At 39.3% G+C, this 22,818-nt stretch overlaps 1 protein-coding gene across 22 annotated transcripts in view; it reads left to right on the top strand.

Annotated features, from left to right (window-relative positions):
- Window positions 1-20,612, top strand: part of TAB3 (TGF-beta activated kinase 1 (MAP3K7) binding protein 3) — a 73,187-nt gene extending 52,575 nt beyond the window's left edge. For 11 of the 22 annotated variants that reach the window (XM_036304340.1, XM_036304342.1, XM_036304339.1 and 8 more), the window contains 3 exons: window positions 837-920; window positions 9,010-9,108; window positions 16,234-20,612. In XM_036304340.1, the coding sequence (XP_036160233.1) occupies window positions 837-920; window positions 9,010-9,108; window positions 16,234-16,382 (332 nt within the window). In that variant the 3' untranslated portion in view covers window positions 16,383-20,612. Of the gene's footprint in view, window positions 1-836; window positions 921-9,009; window positions 9,109-16,233 lie in introns of those variants that run through there. The other 11 variants (XR_004966856.1, XR_004966854.1, XR_004966857.1 and 8 more) reach the window with 5 other exon arrangements.
- Window positions 20,613-22,818: the final 2,206 nt, after the last annotated feature.

A 22,818-nucleotide genomic window follows, 5' to 3' on the forward strand; every position in this document is an offset into this window, starting at 1 on the left:
ATAGGATCCTCTGGAAATAAGCATGTGTACAGTTGTAATGCTTAATTGGAATTGTGAAGAATAAGCAGATTGCAGTGATAGGTTCACAGAATTGAAGGTAGGACCAAAAGCTGGCCCTGGATCAAAACTGACCTTGGAGGAGTCCTGGCAGGAGAAGGGGCTGAAATAGACACTAGATCAAGGAATGAATGAACATTTTAAGAGAGATGAAAATTGTGTGGCAAGACAAAATTCTTAGGGATTGTTCTGTTATTCTGAAATTGGCAAATTTGTAGGTGACAAGATTCTCCTTTTTTTTTTTTTTTTTTTTGAAGATAGGAATCCATGAGCTGCTGATCACATAAAACTTGAAAAATCTTTGTAAATTTATATATTTGGCTTCATTGACAGTTGAGTTTAAATATAGATAAAATTTTAAGGTAAATTATGAAAGATATGGTGAGCTTTCGCTATTTAAATATTCTTTCTTATGGTTTGTTCATTAAAATCAAAACAAACAGAACGGAAAAAACAGTTCAGCCAGCCTTTCATTTCTCTCCTTCATTTACCTCCCTAACTGCGCCACATGCTTAACGCTGCCTAAAAAGACTAGCTTTACAGTTAGAAAAATATTCCTTTAGGTAAACACTGTAGATAGACACTGGTATGCCAGTTTGCTTGGGTCTTTGCTCAGAATGATAAAACAATTTCAATGGAAAGAGTAGGGTAATATGAGTTTTGAAACCCTGGAAAACAATTTCCTTTCTTACATGTTTTATTTTCATATTTTCCTTAACAAAAAGTTCAAATAATAGGATAAAGAACTCTGAATACCTGGTGATTTTATTTTTTTATAGGAAACTTTGATCCAAAAGCCATGAATAATTTTTATGACCACATACAACCTGGCCCAGTGGTACCACCCAAGCCATCTAAAAAAGGTGAGTAGGGAAATGTAAAAAACATCACACAAATAAATATGAAAATTCTTTGGGAGTTCACATTTATATCTGAAGAAATTTCCACTAGAGATACTCATTAATTTGTTCAGCAAAAAAACTTACCATATTGATGTTACTATGGCAATAGTAAAATGTCCCCCAAAGTTTAAAATTAATTAACTCCTGGAATTACTGTCAAAAGTAATTAAATGGGATATATATAATTTACTTTTTAAAATTGAAACTGTATTATATAGTTAAAATTTATTGTGAAAACTATAATCCTAAAAGATAATTCTTACAAAATAATGAGAATTTTAAAGGTCTTATGTTAGAATGGAAAGTTTGATCTGCAGTTGATCTAAGGTTATTTCACAGGGGAGCATAACAGTTAGATCCTATATAAATCCTAGATTTAGAGAAATCACTTTTGAATAATTGTTCATTCATTCCCATATAATATCAAAGGTATCAAATATCTTATTTTTGTGTACCAAATGTTTACTTGACATTCCAGTTATCTTAAAAATGGATTTGAACTAAATTTAAATGTCATTAAATTTAAACCCTTTCTGCCCAATTCTTACTAATAACCCATGTTATTTTATAAATATAATTCATAAGACTGAGATAAAGTATGCATTTGAGAGTATAATCCTTAAGGCTTTAAGCAACTTAAAAAGATTGCTCATGAAGACATATACATGTAATAGTGGTGAATGTCTTACTTAAAAAAATTACCTGAGTATAACATTTTAAAATATCATCAGAATTAATACTTAAAAAGTTACCTAAGAGTATAATATTTTAAAATATCATCAGAATTATTATTAATCAGGGAATATATAAATTCTCCCTAAATAATTTTACCTGAGCTAAATTACTTAAATTTTGGTTAAACAACTTTGTATGTGTTTTAAGTATTTCATTTATAGGTTGCAACACAATATCTGTTGTTCTTTTTATTGTTTAACTAGAGGCCCGGTGCACAAAAATTTGTGCACTGGGAGGGGGGGGGTCCCTCAGCCCAGCCCGTGCCCTCTCACAGTCTGGGACCCCACGGGGGATGTCCACCTGCTGGCTTAGGCCTGCTCCCCAGGGGATTGGGCCTAAGTTGGCAATCAGACATCCCTCTGGCATCCCGGGAGCCCTCGGGGGATGTCCACTTGCCAGCGGGGAGCAGACCTAAGCTGCAGTCAGACATCCTTAGTGCTGCTGAGGAGGCAGGAGAGGCTCCCACCACCACCACTGTACTGGCAGCAGTCAGCCTGGCTTGTGGCTGAGCAGAGCTCCCCCTATGGGAGTGCACTGACCACCAGGGGGCAGCTCCTGAATTGAGCGTCTGCCCCCTGGTGGTCAGTGTGTGTCATAGTGACCAGTTATTCCCAGTGGTTCTGCTGTTAGGGTCAGTTTGCATATTACCCTTTTATTATATAGGATACAGGCCTGGTGCATGGGTGGGGGCTAGCTGGTTTGCCCTGAAGGGTGTCCCAGATCAGGGTGGGGGTCCCGCTGGGGTGCCTGGCCAGCCTGGGTGAGGGGCTGAGGGCCGTTTTCAGACTGCCACACCCCCTTCAGGGTGAGGGTCCCCGCTGGAGTGCCTGGCCAGCCTGGGTGAGGGGCTGATGGCTGTTTTCAGGCTGGCCAAACCCCCCAGTGGGGACTCTCACCCCATGAGGGTGTGGCCAGCCTGGGTGAGGGGCTGATGGCTGTTTGCAGGCTGGCCACAGCCCCTTCAGGGTTGGAGTCCCTGCTGGGGTGCCTGGCCAGCCTGGGTGAAGGGCTGAGGACTGTTTTCAGACTGGCCACACCCCCTTCAGGGTGGGGGGTCCTGCTGGGGTGCCTGGCCAGTCTGGGTGAGTGGCTGATGGCTGCAGGCTGGCCAAGCCCCCGGCGGAGACCCTCACCCCATGAGGGTGTGGCCATCCTGGGTTTAGGGGCTGATGGCTGTTTTCAGGCTGGCCACAGCCCCCAGCCACCCAAGCTCCCAGTGGAGGCTGGCTGGAAGCAGGTATCTGGGATTTATTTATCTTCTATAATTGAAACTTTGTTGCCTTGAGTGGAGGCCACAGCAGGCCAGGGCAGGTGGGAACCTTGGCTTCCTCCATCACCGGGGCAACCAAGCCTCCTGCTTGCTCCAGCTCCATGGCTGCCAGACACCATCTTGGTTGGGTTAATTTGCATATAGTCGCTCTGATTGGCTGGTGGGCATGGCTTGGGGCATAGCGGAGGTGTGGTCAATTTGCATGTTTCTCTTTTATTAGATTAGATACTGCCATTGCTGTTTCATCTCATCTGCATTTTAAATAGTATACTAATTTCTAAAAATGGCAAAAAGAAGAATCTTAGTGGATGACTGCCCAATACCAGATATGGCACTGTGGCAACATTATATACAGCTTCAAGTTAAAAGTCACTGGGTTATATATCATTGATCATTTTAACCATTTGGTATAATAATATTTATCCAAATGGTTAAATAACACTTGAGTTTGTGCTAATGTCTACGAAGGAAGCATTACTTAATGGTAATACAACAGATAAACTTTAATTGATTCAAGGGTTGTCATGGAGGAATCCCTTATTTAAGGGAGTACATTAAAAAGTTGTTACCTGACCCCTGGCTGTTGTGGCTCAGTTGGTTGGGCATTGTCCTGTGCCCCAAAAGGTTGCTGGTTCAGCCAAGGTAGTGTTGCTCAGTGGTTGAGCGTCAATCTATGAACCAGAAGGTCACAGTTCAATTCCCGGCCAGGGTGCATGCCTGGGTTGGGGGTTTGATCCCCAGTGTGGGATGTGCAAGCGTCAGCCGATCAATGATTCTCTCCCATCATTGATGTTTCTATATTTCTCTCCATCTCCCTTCCTCTCTGGAATCAATAAAAATATTTAAAAAAAAAAGATTGCCGGTTTAATTCCTGGTCAGGGCACATGCCCAGGTTGTAGGATTCGATCCCTGGTAGGGGATGTACAGGAGGTAGCCAATCAACTCTCACATAGATGTTTCCCCCTCTCCCTCTCCCTTCCTCTCTCAAAAATATAAATTAAAAAACCTTTAAAGAAAAATTGTTACCTGGCAACAGAGGACCAAATTGGTAAGAAATGGTGGACAGTATGTCTACCTTGAGCCACCTCATTAGCATAAACTCTCAGGTATGGTCTGAAGGTCCCACCATAAATAGCAAAGACACTTCTATCACTTGGGAAACTTCAAGATTTTAGAGGTTATATCCCAGGAGCTGGGGCTAAAGCTAGACTTCTCTTTGGGCAAGGTCAAATTCTTTACTACACAACACTTAAAGCAGTGCTTAGAAGGACATTTATAGCTTTAAATGCTAGTATAAAACAAGAAGATCTAAAATCAGTGACCTAATATTCCACCTTAAAAGAAGGAAAAATAAGAATAGTCAATGAGATAGAAAACAGATAAAGCCAAAAGTTTGATCTCTCAAAGATAAAAATCAATAAGCTCTAAAGTCAACTTATTAAAAAAGAGAACACAAATAAGGGAATGTGATGACCATTTTTATGCCAGTAAATGCAACACCTTAGATGGAATTGACACATTCCTTGGAAAATATAACCTACAAAACTGAAAACAAGATGAAATAGGAAATATTAATAGCTTTACGTCTATGAGAAATTAAATCTATTATCAAAAAATTTCCCACAAAGAAAAATCCAGACTATCAAACATCGAAGGAAGAGATAATACCAGTCTTACACAAACTCTTTGAGAAAATACAGGGAAAAGGAAACTTCCCTCTTTTTGAAATGGAGCCAGCAGAACTCTGATGCCAAAACCCAGTAAAGACATTACCTACCCACTATCCCCTAAAGAAAACAAAATTATAGATCAATACCACTCATGGACATAAAAGCAAAAAATCCTTCATAACATATTTACAATTTATAAAAAAGATAATGCATCATGACCTCATTGGGTTTAGCTCAGAAATACAATATTAAAGTAAAGGAGAAAGAAAATATCCACAATACATATATGTGATAACGAATTGGTATCAAGAGTATAAAAAAGAAGGTAAAACATTTGAGCAGACACTTCACAAAGGAATCTTCTATATATATAAATGCCTAAGCGACTGATAGACCAGTCGCAATGACATGCACTGACCACCAGGGGGAAGATGCCCCGACCGCTAGGTTAGCTTGCTGCTGGGGTCCAGCAGATCGGGACTGAGCGAGATGGGCCGGACATGCCCTGGAGCCCTCCCGTGGTTACTCCCTGTCTGGCCAACCTCCCACATCCCTCCTTCATGTACCAGTGGGGTCCCTTGGCCTAGCCTGTGCCTCTCACCATCCAGGACCCCTTGGGGGATGTTGGAGAGCCAGTTTCGGCCCTGATTGCAGGCCAGGACTAGGGACTGTACCCCTGCACGAATTTCGTGCTCTGGGCTATATATATCTCCAATAAGCGCATGAAAATGCTCAACCTGAGTAGACATTACGGAGACACAAATTAAAATCCTGAGATACCACCTTACACCCACCAGAATGGCTAAAATCCCAAATTTTGGAAAACAGGCTATTTCTTGTAAAACCATTCACCTGCCCTATAGCCCATCAACAATTCTACATCTAAAGATTTTTCCAAGAATCTAAAATGTGTGTCTACAAATGACTTGTTTTTTAGATGATTTCATACCATTTTTTTTTTTCTTTTTGGTGCCGTAACTCGGATTTGAAGATTCATACCATTTTTATTCACAATAACCCAAAACTAGAAATAGCCCAAGTATCCATCAAAATGTGAATGGATAAACACTGATATAATCATGCCATGGAATAATACTAAGCAAAAAAAAAAAAAAAAACTGAATTACTGATACATAAATCTCAACAATATAATGCTGAATGAAAGAAATCAAATACAAAAGAATATATAGTATATAATTCTGTTTATATGAAATTCAGGATAGAAAAAGCTGAATTTAGGATATATATATATCCTAAATTCAGGATTTAGGTGGTTATCTCTGGAAGCTGGGTTTGAGGAATAACTGAGAAAAGATATGGGTAGATTTTTCTGAACTCATGGTAGTGTTCTAAATCTTGGTGGGAATTTGGATTATTCAGGTGCATTTATTAAAATTCATCAAATGTACACTTAAGGTTTCTGTATTTCACTGTACACATTTTACCGCAAAAATTCACAAAGAAATAAAAGGAAAATTTCTTAGAGGTAAGGAGCCAATATACTCAGAGTTTTCTACCAGTGGTGACAGAATTTTTGCAGATGTCATTTGGCCTCTGTCTTTGAGACCAACACCATGTATTTGAGGTGGGAGGTTCCTGTTTGGTATACTTTTCAGCTGGGAATTGTGCAAGGATTGCATTAATATTCCATTAATATCAAGCTTCATCTAGCTCCCTACAAGTACCTTCACACTAAAAAGGCTCTTTTCCATGGTACTTTTAATTCTAACAAAATTTGCTACAACTGATATTGGATAGTCCCTTAGAGTTAGTTGTAATGGGATTCCAATTACAGTCATTTTCTTAAATACATAGATGGATTATGTAGATAGCTGCTTGATGCTACAAAGGTAAGACGTAACTCCTATCCCAAGTGGCTTGTACTCTACATATACAGTTTTAAAAAAAAGTAGACTAGAAAGCCCTCTAAAGTAACATCTTTACTGTAAATGGATCTCTACTTTAGAAATCTAATTGAGCTTTAATTATATAATAATTTATTTTATTGTTTAAAGTATTACATATGTCTCCTTTTCCCCCTGAGAGAGTTGGTGAGAGTATAAAATGATGCTGTTCTATATCCTGTAGTTTTTAAACTTTTCACCTTTTTCTATTAAAGTTTATAAATAGAACTTGATTAAATTCTATAATTCTTTAGGAAGCTTTTTCATAACAGATTTATAAAAGCTATTTGGTTTTTCTCTATGAAGTCAAATTTGTTTTCTTTTAAACACATAGAGTCTCTCTTTTTTCTAAAACTAAATTTACCTAGTTTGATGAAAATTTTGTCTACCACTTAAATTTAAAAAGCAAGTAAAATGTAAATAACATGTAGAATTGTTTTATTAGTTAGAATAAATGTATTGGGGTTATTATAGTTACATATTAGAAATCCAAGTGGAATATAGACATTTATCTGATTATCTGAATAAGTGTGATAACTGAACAGAGAGAAAGAGAGATAGAAAGGGAGACAGAAATTTGCACTGGATTTTGTAGTTAAACAGTGCAGTGTGCATATGAGCTCCTCAGCTGATTCAGAAAGCCCCACTATCCCCACCCTGTCATTGGTAAATCACAGTGGTAAGAGCACTGACCTTGGTGTCCCATGATTTGAGTGCTGTTCCTGGTTGTTTTGGCCACCTGACCTTGTTCTGATCCAGTCTGTGCACCAGAGAGGTGATCAGTGCTGTAAAATACATAAGCCAAGTAAGGGTCAGTAAGAAGGAGGCATGTGATGCTATTAAGTACTTTACAAATCTAAGAAGTGGAACTTGACCTTAGTCTTTGGAGCCTGAGGAGAAATTTACTCTGCTTTTGTTCATGCTGATAATGGAGTGCTTTAGTGCCAAAGCAACACACTTAGGATTCTGGAGCACTGATTTCCAAGTGGATTGTACTAGGGCAGTGGTCTGCAAACTCACTAGTCAACAGAGCCAAATATCAACAGTACTTCTTCAAAATAGACTCGCCCAGGCCGAAAATCGACTTCTGCACATGGGCCATGAAGTTTCAATTGCACTGTACGTGCGCACCTGCACGTGGTATTTTGTGGAAGAGCCACACTCAAGGAGCCAAAGAGCCGCGTGTGGCTCGCGAGCCACTGTTTGCCGACCACTGTACTAGGTGAACTGCCTATGGGCTAAGAATGGATTAGAAAATGCAAGATATTTTTTTGGTTCTTAGGGGCAAATAATATGAAGTTTGCCGTTTCTTGTTTTTAATTATTACAAAGGACTACTTACTGATAAACTATAAATTGATAGATGCAGGATTCTAATACAAAATTGGAATGCCTGACGTCCATTATTGGAAAGTATCTGCTGGACTTTTGAACATGTAGGTATTTGGAATTTATGAAATGACTGAGGAGCATTTATTGTCAGTACATAGTATTATTCTGAATTGGTTCTGATTTTTCAAGTACTGCTATTTTATATATATATTCTATTTAATATATATATGTATTTATTTCAAAGAGGAAGGGAGAGGGAGATAGAAACATCAATGATGAGAGAGAATCATTGAATGGCTGCCTCCTGCATGCCCCACACTGGGGATCGAGCCTGCAACCCAGGCATGTGTCCTGAACGGGAATCGAACCGTGACCTCCTGGTTCATAGGTCTGCACTCAACCACTGAGCCATGCCAGCAGGGCTCAAATACTGCTGTTATTTTTCTTTTTGGGTTGTTAATCCTTACCAGAGGATGTTTTTTCCATTGCTTTTTCAGAGAGAGTAAAAGGGCGGAGGGAAGGGAAAGGGGAGGAGAGAGAGGGAGAAACATCTATGTGAGAGAGACACATCGATTGGTTTCCTCCCTCATGTGCCCTTGACTGGGAATCAAACTCACAACCCTTTGGTTCAAGGGCCGATACTATAACCACTGGCCACACCAGCCAGGGCAGAACTGCTTGTTCCTTAATTATAAAATGCTGTAGTTTGTTATTATTTTAACCGATTCTTTGGTTAGCCTTACATGGGAAGTTTATCTTCAACCCATAATTTTCCAATAACTAGTTCTTAATCAGGGATTTGCTAAAGTATAATATCTCAAATTTTGCTTTCACTTTGACATTTCATTACTGAGTTTGTAACCGTAAACAACCAGCAAGTGGAAAACTGTTGAAAGAAGGCATGTACTCCATATAATTGGAGAGGATAGAAAAAGTCATAAAAGCCACTGCTTTGTATAGGCTGTAAAAGCAGTATTAAATATGGCACTTGTCCTCACAGGGAAATTAAAGGTAACATGAGGTAGTAGAAGGGGTAAGCACTCAACTGTGCATATCCTGTGAGAGATTTTTGTGCGCCCAACAATACTTCTAAATGAATGGCTTGATCCCTTCTAAGTGACTTCACTTTGTCTCATGCAGACTCATCAGACCCTTGCACAGTTGAGAGGAAAGCCCGAAGAATTAGTGTGACCTCCAAAGTACAGGCGGATGTCCATGACACCCAGGCAGCAGCTGCAGGTGGTTTGTACTTGTGTGTCTAGCATTTGTGCAAAATGTCCAAAGACACGTGTTAACCCATGTAGAGCTATCATAAGTAAAGACCAACTTTTTTTTGCTTTAAAAAATTGCTCTCTCTACTGAGTTTCTAAAGTGGTGCTGTCCAATAGAAATGTTAGCTATCTACATTAATTTAAAACATTCTAGTAAACATTTAAAAACTAAACCAGTAAAATTAGTATATTTTTAATCTATACACAAGGTGTTATCATTTGAATATGAAATCAGTATAAATTATTATGAGATATTTTACATCTTTTAAAGATTATTTTTTAAATCCTCATCCGAGGACATGTTTTTTATTGATTTTAGAGAGAGAGGAAGGGGAAGGGAGAAAGATAAACAGTAATGTGAGAGAGCAACATCAATCGTCTACCTCCTATACATGCCCTGAATAGGGTTCAAATGCATGGGATAGGACGATGCTCAAGCCAACTGAGCCACACCAGCCAAGGCGACATTTTTTATTTCATATTAAATCTTCCAAATCTGGTGTAAATTTTACACTTACAGAGCATCTCAATTCAGAGTGGCCACATTTCAAGTGACTATCGCATTGGACAGATTGCTCTGATAATTATGTCTAGAAAGCAAGGCGAAGGAGAAGGAATCAAGATGGTGGCATAGATAAAAGCAGTACTCGCTGCCTCCCACAACCACATCAAAATTACAACTAAAATACTGAACATCATTTAGAACTGCCCGAAATCTGGCTGAATGGAAGTCTTACAACTAGAGAAGTAAAGAAGAAACCACATTGAGACTGGGAGGAGTGGCAGAGGTGCAGAACAGACTAGTCCGACACCCTCATGTGGCGTGTTTTAAATCGGGAGTGATATCAAGGCTGTGTGGTCTCCTGTGAGAAGCAAGGGGTCCCAGCCCCATACCAGAATGGTCAGCCCAGGGTTCCAGTGCCAGGAAGAGAAGTCCCCATATTTTAGGCTGTAAAAATCAGCAGAGATTGTGGCTGAGTGACACGGAGGCTGCTGGATACCTAGGCAGTCCCTCTTAAAAAGGCCAGCACATGGACTTACTCAGACAATACCTCTGGGCTCCAGCCCTGGGGCAGTGGCTTTAGGGGATCCAGGGACACATGGGGAGGAACTGGAATGTCTGGCATTAGGGCAGGGATTCTGGGGTGGCTTCCTTCCAGATGGGGGTGTTCACAGGGGTCATTGATCTGTGCTCCCCATCACAGAGCTGACTGGCAGCCATATCTGAGTTTCTATCAGCATGGTTCACTCAGCCCTGGTGACTCCCTGAGGCCCCACCCCATCCAATTTGCAGCCCAACTCAAGCTGTTTGCAGCAGCTTTTCCATATGAATGGTCTTTACTGGTTCAGGTTTCAGACTTTTCTAAAATTTCTCAAACAAGCAGCAACTGGCATCAGTGTACCCCATACCTATCAATAAGAGGGCCAAGACCCGGCACTATCACCAGCCTGTGTACCTTCACAGCTTGTCCTTGCCTGAGCACTTCCAAGCCCAACACAATCAGAAGCCATCTGCAGATCTCTCTGTAGCTCCTGCTTGGTGGCCCCATGCAGTGTTTGACCTTGCAACTCCCAGGAAGCCCCAAAGCCAATGCACCTGGTGGACAGCTTCAGACCATGCCAAATTCCAATTCTACAGATCCATAAGCAACACACTCAAGGGAAGATTCAGTGAGCACCAAAGCCCCACTGAAACAAGTCCTGCTCCATAGGAGTGTCTCCTGCTCAGTAGTTCTCCCACTGTAGTTGCAGCTGGTCCTCACAACCAATTGGCCTAAAGGTCAATTCTTCTCAGTGACTCCAATAGCAACCAAGGCTCAACTAAAACAAGACTATGCACAAACCCACACAGGGGCTCACCTAGAGTGCCCAGCTCAGGTGACTGGGAAGGCTGAGCCACTGGGCCCTATAGGACACCTACTACACAAGGCCACTTTACCAATTCCAGGAGACATAGGTGCTCCACCTAACACATAGAAACAAACACAGGGAAGAAGACAGAAGGTGGAGACAAAGAAACATGTCACAAATGAAGGAACAGAAGAAATCTCCAGAAAATAACCCAATGAAATGGAAGCAAACAAACTACTAGATACAAAGTTTAAAACAATGGTTATTAGGATGCTCAAGGATCTTAATGAGAGCTTCAGGGTCTTAGTGAGATTTTCAAGGATATTATTGAGAATTTCAAAGACATGAAAAAGGACCAGTCAGAAATTAAGCATACATTAACTGAAATAAAGAATAATTTACAGGGACTCAACAGAGGAGTAGAGTATTCCAAGAATCAAATCAATGCTTTGGAATATGAGGAAGCAAAAAACACCCAAACAGAAGAGGAAAAAGAAAAAAAAAAACACCCAGAAATATGAAGATAGTGTAAGGAGTCTCTGGGACAACTTCAAGCATACCAACATTCTCATTATGGGGGTGACAGAAGGAGAAGAGAAAAAGCAAGATATTGAAAACCTATTTGAAGAAATAATGGCAGAAAATTACCCCTACCTGGTGAAAGAAATAGACTTACAAGTGCAGGAAACACAGAGTCCCAAACAAGAGGAACCCAAAGAGGACCCACACCAAGACACATCATAATTAAAATATCAAGGGTTAAAGACAAAGAGAGAATCTTAAAAGCAGCAAGAGAAAAACACCTCCAAGGGAGTACCCATACCACTGTCAGCTGATTCTCAACAGAAACTATGCAGGCCAGAAGGGAGTGGCAAGAAATATTCAAAGTGATGAATAGCAAGGACCTACAACCAAGATTACTTTACCCAGCAAAGCTATCATTTAGAATTGAAGGTCATATAGAGAGCTTCACAGACAAGAAAAAGCTAAGAGTTCATCAACTCCAAACCAGTACTACATGAAATGTTGAAGGTATTCTTTAAGAAGAGAAAGAAGCCCTAACCGGTTTGACTCAGTGGATAGAGCGTAGGCCTGCGGACTGAAGGGTCCCAGGTTCGATTCCGGTCAGGGGCATGTACCTTGGTTGCGGGCACATCCCCCTCGTCGATCTTTCTAACTCTCTATCCCTCTCCCTTCATCTCTGTAAAAAATCAATAAAATATATTTAAAAAAAAAAGAAGAGAAAGAAGAAGAGGAAGAAGAAAAAAGATAAAAATATGAATAAAATGGCATTAAATACATATCTACCAATTATTGAATGTAAAAAAATCAAATGAACAAGGAATCTAATGAACAAAATAAACTGATTAATAAAACCAGAGGCATGGAAACATAGAACAGACTGAGGAATCTCAGAGGGAAGGGGGGAGGGGACAGGAAGAGATTAACCAAAGAATTTGTATGCATATATGCATTACCTATGGACACAGACAATAGGGTGGTGAAGGCCTGGGGCAGGGCAGAAACTGAGTGGAGGAGGGCAATGTGTGGGGAGGTGATATTTGTAATATTCTCAATAATAAAGATTTTTTTTTAAAATATTTTATTGATTTTTTACAGAGAGGAAGGGAGAGAGATAGAGAGTTAGAAACATCGATGAGAGAGAAACATCGATCAGCTGCCTCCTGCACATTCCCACTAGAGATGTGCCCACAACCAAGGTACATGCCCTTGACCGGAATCGAACCCGGGACCTTTCAATCCGCAGGCCGACGCTCTATTCACTGAGCCAAACCGGCTACGGCGATTTTTTTTTTTTAAATGAAAGCAATGCCAAGTAAATGTAACCTGAAAGCTCTGGACTTTATAACTTCTCACTGAGCATTTATAATGCTTCTTGAACTATATCCTGTGATTCAGTGAAAATAAGGTTTCTAAAAATATTGTACATGTTGGATTTTTACAAGTATTCTACTTGATATTATATTAACTAGATGGAAAGATGCCAACCTAAGAACAAACCAAGCATGAAACTGTATTTTACTTCATATAGTTAAAAGAAATAAACTTGTCTTTCTTTATCATTGGCATATTTCCCATTTGGGAAAAATATCAGCTATCTTTGAAACTGTAGAAAATATTTAGAATTTTTGAAAATTTTATTTGCATCCTTTTGAGCATTTTTATCTTCTGTATGCTAATTATGTAATATAAACAGTATTAAATTGATCTGATATTTATGAGGATGGTCATTTTGTGGAAATTTATCCTATTAAAGGAAACATCTATTTATTTCTGTTTTATTATATGTAAACATTCATATTAGTTTTTATTTTCCATGAAGTCTGAACTATCTTAACTTGTAAACTGTTCCATAAAAAGCTGTACGTTTCTGTAAGTCATATGAAAGTAGACATCTAAAATGTATTTTGTGTTTTAGATGCTTCTATTTCAACACTACTTCCTTATGATGAAATGAGCAGTGTCTTTTTTTTTTAGCAGTATCTTTTTTAGGACCAACAATAATTCTAAATTAGGTGCCTTTTAGCCCTGGCCAGCATGTCTCCATAGTTAGAGCATCAACTCTGTGCACCAGGGGGTCACAGGTTCAATTCCTGGTCAAGGGCATGTACCTGGGGTTGCAGGTGGGATCCCCACAGGGAGATAACCAATGGATATGTCTCTCTCACATTGATGTTTCTCTCTCTCTCTCTCTCTCTCTCTCTCTCTCTCTCTCTCTCTCTCTCTCTCTCTCTCTCTCTCTCCCCTCTCCCCTGCTCACTTCCACTCTCTAAAATCAATGGAAAAAATATCCTCACTCCTTGGGTGAGGATCAAAAAAAATTATAAATTAGGTGCCTTTTAAATATATTTGTTGAGAAGTTATTTCAGAGAGAGAGAGAGCGATTGGTTGCCTCCTCATGCACCCCAACCAGGGCCGGGCATCGAGCCTGCAACCAAGGTATGTGCCCTTGACTGGAATCGAACCCATGACCCTGAGTCCATGGGCTGACGCTCTATCCACTGAGCCAAACGTGCTAGGGCAAGCCCATCTCAGGAATAGGTTAGAGAACCCAATGATTCTATTGTAAGGCTAAGATCACCTCCTGATTGAGCCTGAGCCTTAAGCTTGCAGTAAGATTCAGGGGTCTAACACCCAATTTTCTTTATCTCTAGAGCTAGGGAAATGTTCACACCAGCCATTTGTCATTAAAGACAAATTGGTAAACCACAGTCAGCTCATTCACTTTCAAGAGAAGATAAACTTAACCCAGAATGGTAATTAATTAAAACTTTACCAGGTCTCAGTTTCTTTTACCTGCTTAGGAAGGCTGCTTACCTTAGATTATAACGTCATCTCCAGTTCACAGACAGGATTTTCCAGTGTTTTATGGTGCATTTTCACAGCCTACTGGCCTTGCTACAGATTCCAGAGTGAATTCCATCAAGAGATCTTTAGCCTCTAGTTATTGACCCCATTTTCAGAAGGGACTGTTCCTAAAAGGCAGGATTTACAAATTAACTCTAGAAGCCTTTTGAGCACAAGGCCAGAGAGAATGAGGACTTAGGAAGAGTATAAGTTAAGTTTCAAGGTTCTTTTTGTTTTGTTTTGTTTTGTTTTTATCTTTTTAAGAGAGAGAAACAACAATTTGTTGTTTCACCCATGTATTCATTCATTGGTTGTTTCTTGTATGTGCCCTGACCAGGGGTTGAACCCACAACCTTGGTATATCAGGTCCACATTCTAACTGAACTACCCATCCAAGACTTAGTTTAAAGGTTTTTTAAAATAAAATCCCAAGGACTAACATAAAGTTGCCAGCATTTTATATTGCCTACACATAGACATTTAAAAAAAACTAATAGGTAGGAAAGAATCCTATATAATAAAAGCCTAATATGCTAATGATATGCTAAGGCTGCTCAGCCGCTTGCTATGACGTGCACTGACCACCAGGGGGCAGATGCTCCAACTGGTAGGTTAGCTTGCTGCTGGGGTCCGGCTGATTGGGACTGAATAAGAAAGGACGGACATGCCCTGGAGCCCTCACGGGTCCCTCTCTGCCTGGCCAACCTCCCGCATCCCTCCATGGCCCTAATTGTGCACCAGTGGGGTCCTTCAGCCTGGCCTGCGCCTTCTCACAATGTGGCCTGGGACCCCTTGGGGCAGTGGTTCTCAACCTTCCTAATGCCATGACCCTTTAATACAGTTCCTCATACTGTGGTGACCCCCAACCATAAAATTATTTTTGTTACTACTTCATAACTGTAATTTTGCTACTGTTATGAATCGTAATGTAAATATCTGATATGCAGGATGTATTTTCATTGTTACAAATTGAACATAATTAAAGCATAGTGATTAATCACAAAAAAATATGTAATTATGTATGTGTTTTCCGATGGTCTTAGGCGACCCCTATGAAAGGGTCGTTCGACCCCCAAAGGGGTCGCGACCCACAGATTGAGAACCGCTGCCTTGGGGGATGTCGGAGAGCCAGTTTCAGCCCAATCCTGCAGGCCAGGCCAAGGGACCCCCCTGATGCACGAATTCATGCATGGGGCCTCTAGTCTGAGAATAAAAAGATAATTGTTTATATTAAATGAATTTAGCTTATGAAAAAGTAACTGTAGGGGCTTTATCTTTCTCTTTTTACCATTCTGGGGGAAACTGTTATGAACTCTTACTGCCATTTATGAACCATCATTATTAAACACATGCATATTGTGAAACTGATGGTCTAAAAGAAGTTGCACATTTAATCAGATGTTTAAAGTAGTGTGGCTAGTATGAGGGGGTGACACACAGGACTGAAGATGGCAGGAGGAAGCAGAATTAATTTTTTAAATATCTTTTTTATTGATTTTGTAGGAAGGGAGAAGTAGAAACATCAATGATCAGAGAAAATCATTGATTGGCTAGAGATCAAGCCAGCAACCCAGGCATGTGCCCTGACCTGAATCGAACCACAATCTTCTGGTTCATGGCTCAACCACTGAGTCATACTGGCTGGTCATAGAATTATTTTTAACATGCTATATAACATGTCATTTTTTCATTTGGCTGGGATAACTACTGTCTGTGGATAATGAGCTTGTTAACCACTATCTATGGATAATAAGCTTGGAAGGTAATCTATGCTAGACTTGTTGTTTTTGTTTGTTTTTTATTTCAGTTTGGATTATACTTAGGGGGAAAAAAATCAATCTCTTTTCTCTCTTTCCATTCTAACTTCCCTCAGAGCATCTACCTGGCTCCAAGCACAATCCTCAGACACAGCCCCGAGATGAAGACTATGAAGGGGCCCCATGGAATTGTGACAGCTGTACGTTTCTGAACCACCCAGCACTAAATCGCTGTGAGCAGTGTGAGATGCCCCGATACACCTGAGTTCAGAAGAGTCTGCACCAGGTTGACAGTGAAGCTGAGCGCCCATTAGAAGAAAAGGAAACTGCGGGGATCTTCATCTGTCCAGCCTTTTCATTTCAGATTCCATAGGGGGCGGAGGAATGCACTGTAGCTGCCTGTGCTCACTACAGGAAAAATGGGGAAGGTTTTTTCCCTTCTTAACTCATTACAGAGTGAGAGACAGAAAGGGATACTTGAAACTGGGAAAGGATTCTCTCCTGAAAGAATGTACACAGAGAAGTCAAGAGCTCTTCTGTGGGATCCAGTTGTTGAAGTTACTGCTGAGTGGCCCTTATTTTATAAACTAGAACTTGGAATCATAGTGTGACATATTACAGTTTATGCAGACAAACTGTGAATCCCCATAGCAGACTTACCTGGTCACAGCTCTCTGAAAAACAAAGCGCCCCCCCTTCCCCATGCTTTTTCCCATTGCTTCCTCCTGAAGAGGACAGGGAAAAGCACTTAGAATATGATGGGCGGGGGTGGGGGGCAAAATAATAGGGTATTTGTAATTGCTGCTTTTTTCAGGGGTAATTTCCAACACACAAACAGGATGTTTTAAAATGTGATTTGCAGTAGTCAGGAATTAGGCATATTGTGCCCTTTGTCAAAAGTATAATCATTGCTTGTGCAATGATTCATCAAGCTATATCAACACTGGTAACCAAGACCTAATTATGCCACATAATAGATATATTTTTGAAGTTACTGCATGCTTTTATTAGGTCATTGGTTTTAAAAATAACAAACGAGTCCTTACGAAGTATGATTTTATGAATGACCTTCTCGTAAAACTGTGCTTTATCAGTTGCACAATGAATGTATGCCCATTGTAAATCCATTCCAAAATCCATTTGGAAACCTTGATCTCAACTGTGGTTCTACAAGATACATTTGCAGTACATAGGGCCTTTTCTGCCCCCTCCTTTCAGTTTTGTGAGGGATTCATGATGTTTACAGCACAAGATAATACTTTGTGCCATAATCCTAACTTAGCTGAAAAAAATTAATTTTAGTTCAATAAATATTTTTTTGCACATACATTCATAAACCAGAGAGGGAAATTACAGTGGGCTAATATAAAGTTGGGGAGGAAGAGAAGGGTAGTCAAAAAAATATGATTAAGAATAAGGTGAATGAAAAGGACTTTGAAGCTAAGAACTTTTCAAATTTAACATGCTATATTCAGAAATAACACTGAGTTTGCTCCAAGTAGTTCAAGTGATACTGAAGCACTCCTTAGTCTGAAACTAGAACTTTAGGGTGTGCACAACTGAAGAGATGTAAAATCATGTGATTCCCTAGAATGTACCACTGGAAAAATTTTAATAAGACATTCAATTAAGGATTCTACCATCGTTGAGAATTGGATTTTGGAATCTTCCCCTTATTTGGGTAAATATAAACAGCAATAAAAGTGAAATTTTTTCTAATCCTTAAGGATTTTTCCTGGGGTTATAAATTTAGAAAGATCCACCTTACACACACACACACACACGCTTCAAGCTGTCATTGCATTCTAATTTGGCAGTAATCTCTGGCAGACCTGGAAAAATAAGCTGCACTTAATACCATAATGAAACCAAAGGCATAACACATCATCATAGTTTTCCATCAAAATCATACTTTCACACTCTACGAAGTGTGGCTATGTAATAACACTGATAAAACATCTCTCATACAACAACTGTGGCAAAACTGTGAAAACAATGGTGAGAAAGCAGATGGACTTAAAAGCATTGACCTGAAAACAGCATCCTTTAAAGCAGGGGTGGGCAAACTTTTTGACTCGAGGGCCACAATGGGTTCTTAAACTGGACTCAGAAGAAGGAGCTGCGGCCGTGTTTCCTGACATTGCCATGTTAACACTGCTGCTGGTGAAGGAGCGGAGGGGAGAGCAAGAGAACCCTCCGCTCTTTCGGCTCCGCGGGCCGGAAACGGCCCGCGGGCCGTAGTTTGCCCACGGCTGCTTTAAAGGCTTTTGTAACATGTATCTGTCAGCCTCCAATAACAGTCTATCAGTCCTATTCTGTAATATTCCATCATCTTTGCCTTTGTATGGTTTCATTATCTCTTTAGTGATAGTGGACCCCACTTGGTATTTAGTAACAATTTAGGGGGAAATCTATATGCTGCTTGGTGTTCTAGCTAAAGGTTTACCAATATTCTTAGTGATATGCTCAAGTGGCAGCAGCTAACTTGGCAGTTGGCAGTTGAGAATGAAAGTAGCATGTATGAAAACAGTTTGATGCTTTATTAAAACCATGTAGATGACTTTAAAACTATTGCATGAACATACATCCAGGTTACTAAGCTGCTGTCATACAGTAGATGCATGGTTCCCATCCTTTGGTGATATATCTAGTCAGTCATTGTTTTCACCTGCCAGGGAAATTGAGAAACCAGTCTATTTGATAGGTATAGAGGGTGGGGTATGACACATCAGATTGATTTTAAGGAAGTGTTTTGTATGTGTTCATTTCTGATTGTGCATAAGTTTCATACACCAACATAGGCTGTATTCAGTTTTTAAAATAAGCAAAATCATTGGATACTGATAAATCTGATACATTCAACTGTGTCCCATATATCCATTACTTCTTGTCTGTGACCAGTTTGAATAAGAATTCAGTCAACTTTCAAGGTAAAGGATCTCCTAGTTAGATTGATATTTACAGACAATTGGCATATAAATGGTAGGATACAAATTGGATGTTGCCTGCCTGCTGATGGGTGCCTACGCTCTTTGGATCAATTGGTACACTTCCTGTTTCTATTAGAAACATTTTTTCTTAACACAGACCTAAAGACACATTATTTTTGTTAATCCTCATCTGAGGATATTTTTTCCATTGATTTTTTTTTCAGAGAGAGTGAAAGGGAGGGAGGGAGGGACAGAGGATGGGGGGGAGGAGCCATCCATGTGACAGATACATATTGCCTCATGACAGAATGATTGCCTCATGCAGACACCCTCTCGGAGCTGACGCTCTAGCCACCATGTAACGCCAGCCAGGCCAGACACATTTCAAATATTTCACTGTTTTAAAAACTGGGTTTTTGGAGAGCACGTTTACCATTTTGTTAAAGTGCATGGCCCCCTAAATTTTGGAGTAAGTCCTAAAAGTTTATAGAGGACCCAGAAACTTTCTAATAAGCATTGTAAAAATGTTTCAAATTGATAATGACCTTGTTTGGGAGAGGGTAGAGGCAGGGTTTTAAAGAAATAAATGCATTGTAAAAGTAGTTTTTAGAGCAGACTAACGATGGTGGGGGAAGTGTTGCTAATTTGTTTATTTCCCTGAAAGAAATGGGATGTGTGATGAGCAGTTTAATAATTTTTAAGGAGCTGGTCTCAATTTTAGTATTTTAATTATTTCCTAAAATTTTGTCATTGCTTTGTCCCAGTTATCTAAGGTTCATACCCAGCTTTCTGTGGCAACTCAAGTTTTATGTAGTATTTTAAGAGATAATTGTAATATCTGATGGTATAAACAAAGACTATAAGGTATAGGAAGATTGTTCTTTGAAAATATCAACAATGTATCCTGGAATGTGAAGATGTCCCTTTATAGTTAAAACTGATTTATTTTAATACTGTAGTCATTGTTCAGACTTTGAATGAGTTCATGTTACAGTGTGTGTCTGTATATCTGTAGAGAAGGAAAAATGATCACTGAAATGTTACTTTTAAAAAATCACTAAATTAGGCACTGTGTTGCACCACTACTGAATCTTTCTGAGAGAATTAACAGTGTTTTCTTACTGTAAAATTTAATTCTGATGACGTTTTCACATTCACCAGAAATGCATTTTTTCCTATATCATGTGCAACCCCAGATATTTAAAATTAGATTTTGCATGGCATGGGCATTCCGAAATTAATAGAATGGCTCAATTTTAATTTTTAAAGCCATGAGAAGTTACTTTGAGACTGAACAATTCTGAATTCTTAATGATACCCAATGTCCATGTTTTCCTACTATAAAAGAATTTATCCATTTCTTTATTAAAACAGCAAGAACGTATTAAATCTTGTAAATACCATGACTCTTAGATTTCTGTGTATGCTGTGAATCAAATTATTTTGAAGTGAAATTGTACAAAGGCAATTTAAAAGGCTATGCATGCATTGTACCTCCAAACAATACATATTCGGAAAGTCAATGATTCCTGCAAAATAAATCAATAAACAAAAAGTAAACTTTACATTCTGCATCTTTTCTGTGCAGTTAGAAATGACTTACAGTATCAACCCTGTTCTAGTTCCAACACTTATATTTTCTGGTCTGAAATATGCTCTCAGAAACCTACTATTTGGTCACATTTCTGTTCTATTAGAATATGTACTAATGTTAAATTTTGAGGTATTACATGTACATTAATTTTAAATTGGGTTAACGTATATATAAGCAAATTTTATATAAAAGGTAGAATATGTTAGGAACTTACATTATTTACTACTCACAAAAGAAAGTAATATTTATTATCTTTATATCATTTGTAGCTAATTTTTCAAAGGCAAATAATCACGGAGACCCTGAACCTCGATTTGCTATGGTTTGGAGTTAACTTCCCAGCTTCTGCACAGAAATTACCACAGATGAATTATAGTAGATAGACTATTCAATGATTAAGACTATGTATTTATTATAGAAACATCGAACAGACAATCAAACCTCAGAGAGAAGGCAGGGGAGGGAGAAAGGAGGGGTTAGAAATCAACCAAAGGACTTGTATGCATGCATATAAGCATAACCAGTGGACACAGACAGTAGGGGGGTGAGGGTATATGCTGGGAAGTGGGAGCGGCTGGGGAGAGGTCAATGGGGGGAAAAGGAGACATATGCAATACATTCAACAATAGAAAGATAAATCATGTCCTATTGAAAAAAAAAATGTATTTCAAGTCAAAATAATTTCTATTAAATTTTTACTGTAAGAAAATTTTCAGACAAGTACAGAAGAATCATAATGATCCTGCATTTATCACCCAACTTCCAAAACTATCCATATATAAGCAATCTTATTTCATCAAGTTCTTATCCACCTCTCTGTTTTGAAGCAAATCTCAGACATAGCAAGTCATCTAAATTTAACATAAGCACCATATACTCATCACACCTTACAAAATAATGTATTATTAAATATCTAGTGTTAAATTACCAAAGTTATCTTAGGAATTTTTTACAAGCATATCTAAATTAGGGTATAAATAGAACACTTGAAATTATGTCTCTTACATCTTTAATCTGTTTATATATTTCCCCTCCCTGTCAGAAATCATAGGATACTTTACCTCATCAACTATTAGTATATGGTTATCTTCCACCACATCTTACAGTAAAGTAAAGCATAGAAAGATCAAAGATAACTTTAAAAATAGTATATAAAGCACCTGGTCAGTGTGGCTCAGTGGTTGAGTATTAACCCATGAACCAAGAGGTCCTGGTTCAATTCCCTGTTAGGGCAAATACCCAGGTTGTGGGCTCGATCCTCAGTAGGGGGCATGCAAGAGGCAGCTAATCAATGTTTCTATCTATCCTCCCTTTTTAAAATCAATAAAAATATTGTAAAGATAATAAAATGTTAAAAATAGAGACTTGATTTTTTAAAAATACTATGTATTCCATTTGACCCAGTGATCCCAATTCTGAGAATATATCCTAAAAACTCCAGAACACCAACTAGAATATATGCACCCTTATGTTCATAGCAGTGTTATTTACAATAGTTAAGATTTGGAAACAGCCCAAGTACTCATCAGTAAATGAATGGATTAAAAAACAAACTGTGGGACATTTACATAATGCAATACTATGCAGCTGTAAAAAAGAGGGATCTCTTTCTTACCCTTTGGGACAGCATAGATGGATCTGGAAAATATTATGCTCAGTGAAATAAGCCAAACTGAGAAAGACAAATATCACATCACCTCACTTATTTGTGGAATCTAATGAACAAAATGAATTGACTAACAAAATAAGACCCAAAGCAGGGAGGGATGGAACAGACTGACATACCTCGATGTGGGGTTGGGTAGATAAAAGATAAACCAACAAACTTATATAATTACTAAGTGGCCCAGTGCATGAATTCATGCACATTGAAAGGGAATTAATTAGAAGAAATATTTTAATATCACTATTTGCCAAGTCCTGGGTTGGGTATCCGGCTCCCTCCTCCCTCCTGTCAGAGTCTGTGATGGCTCCCATGGGGACACAGCATCAAAGCTGGTGCCCCATGGGGCTGCAGGACTCCCCTGAGTCCCAGAGTCCCGCAGCCCCACAGAGCCGGTGCCCCGGGGGACACGGGGCTGGTGAGGGGGATGAGAGTGGTGGCCTGACTCTAAGAAAACCGCCCTGGGCCTCCCTGGGTTACCTCGGGTTCCCCATGAAAACGGCCAGAGGCGTCG

The sequence above is a fragment of the Myotis myotis genome, unplaced genomic scaffold (assembly GCF_014108235.1).
Source record: "Myotis myotis isolate mMyoMyo1 unplaced genomic scaffold, mMyoMyo1.p scaffold_m19_p_4, whole genome shotgun sequence".
Lineage (NCBI taxonomy): Eukaryota > Metazoa > Chordata > Mammalia > Chiroptera > Vespertilionidae > Myotis > Myotis myotis.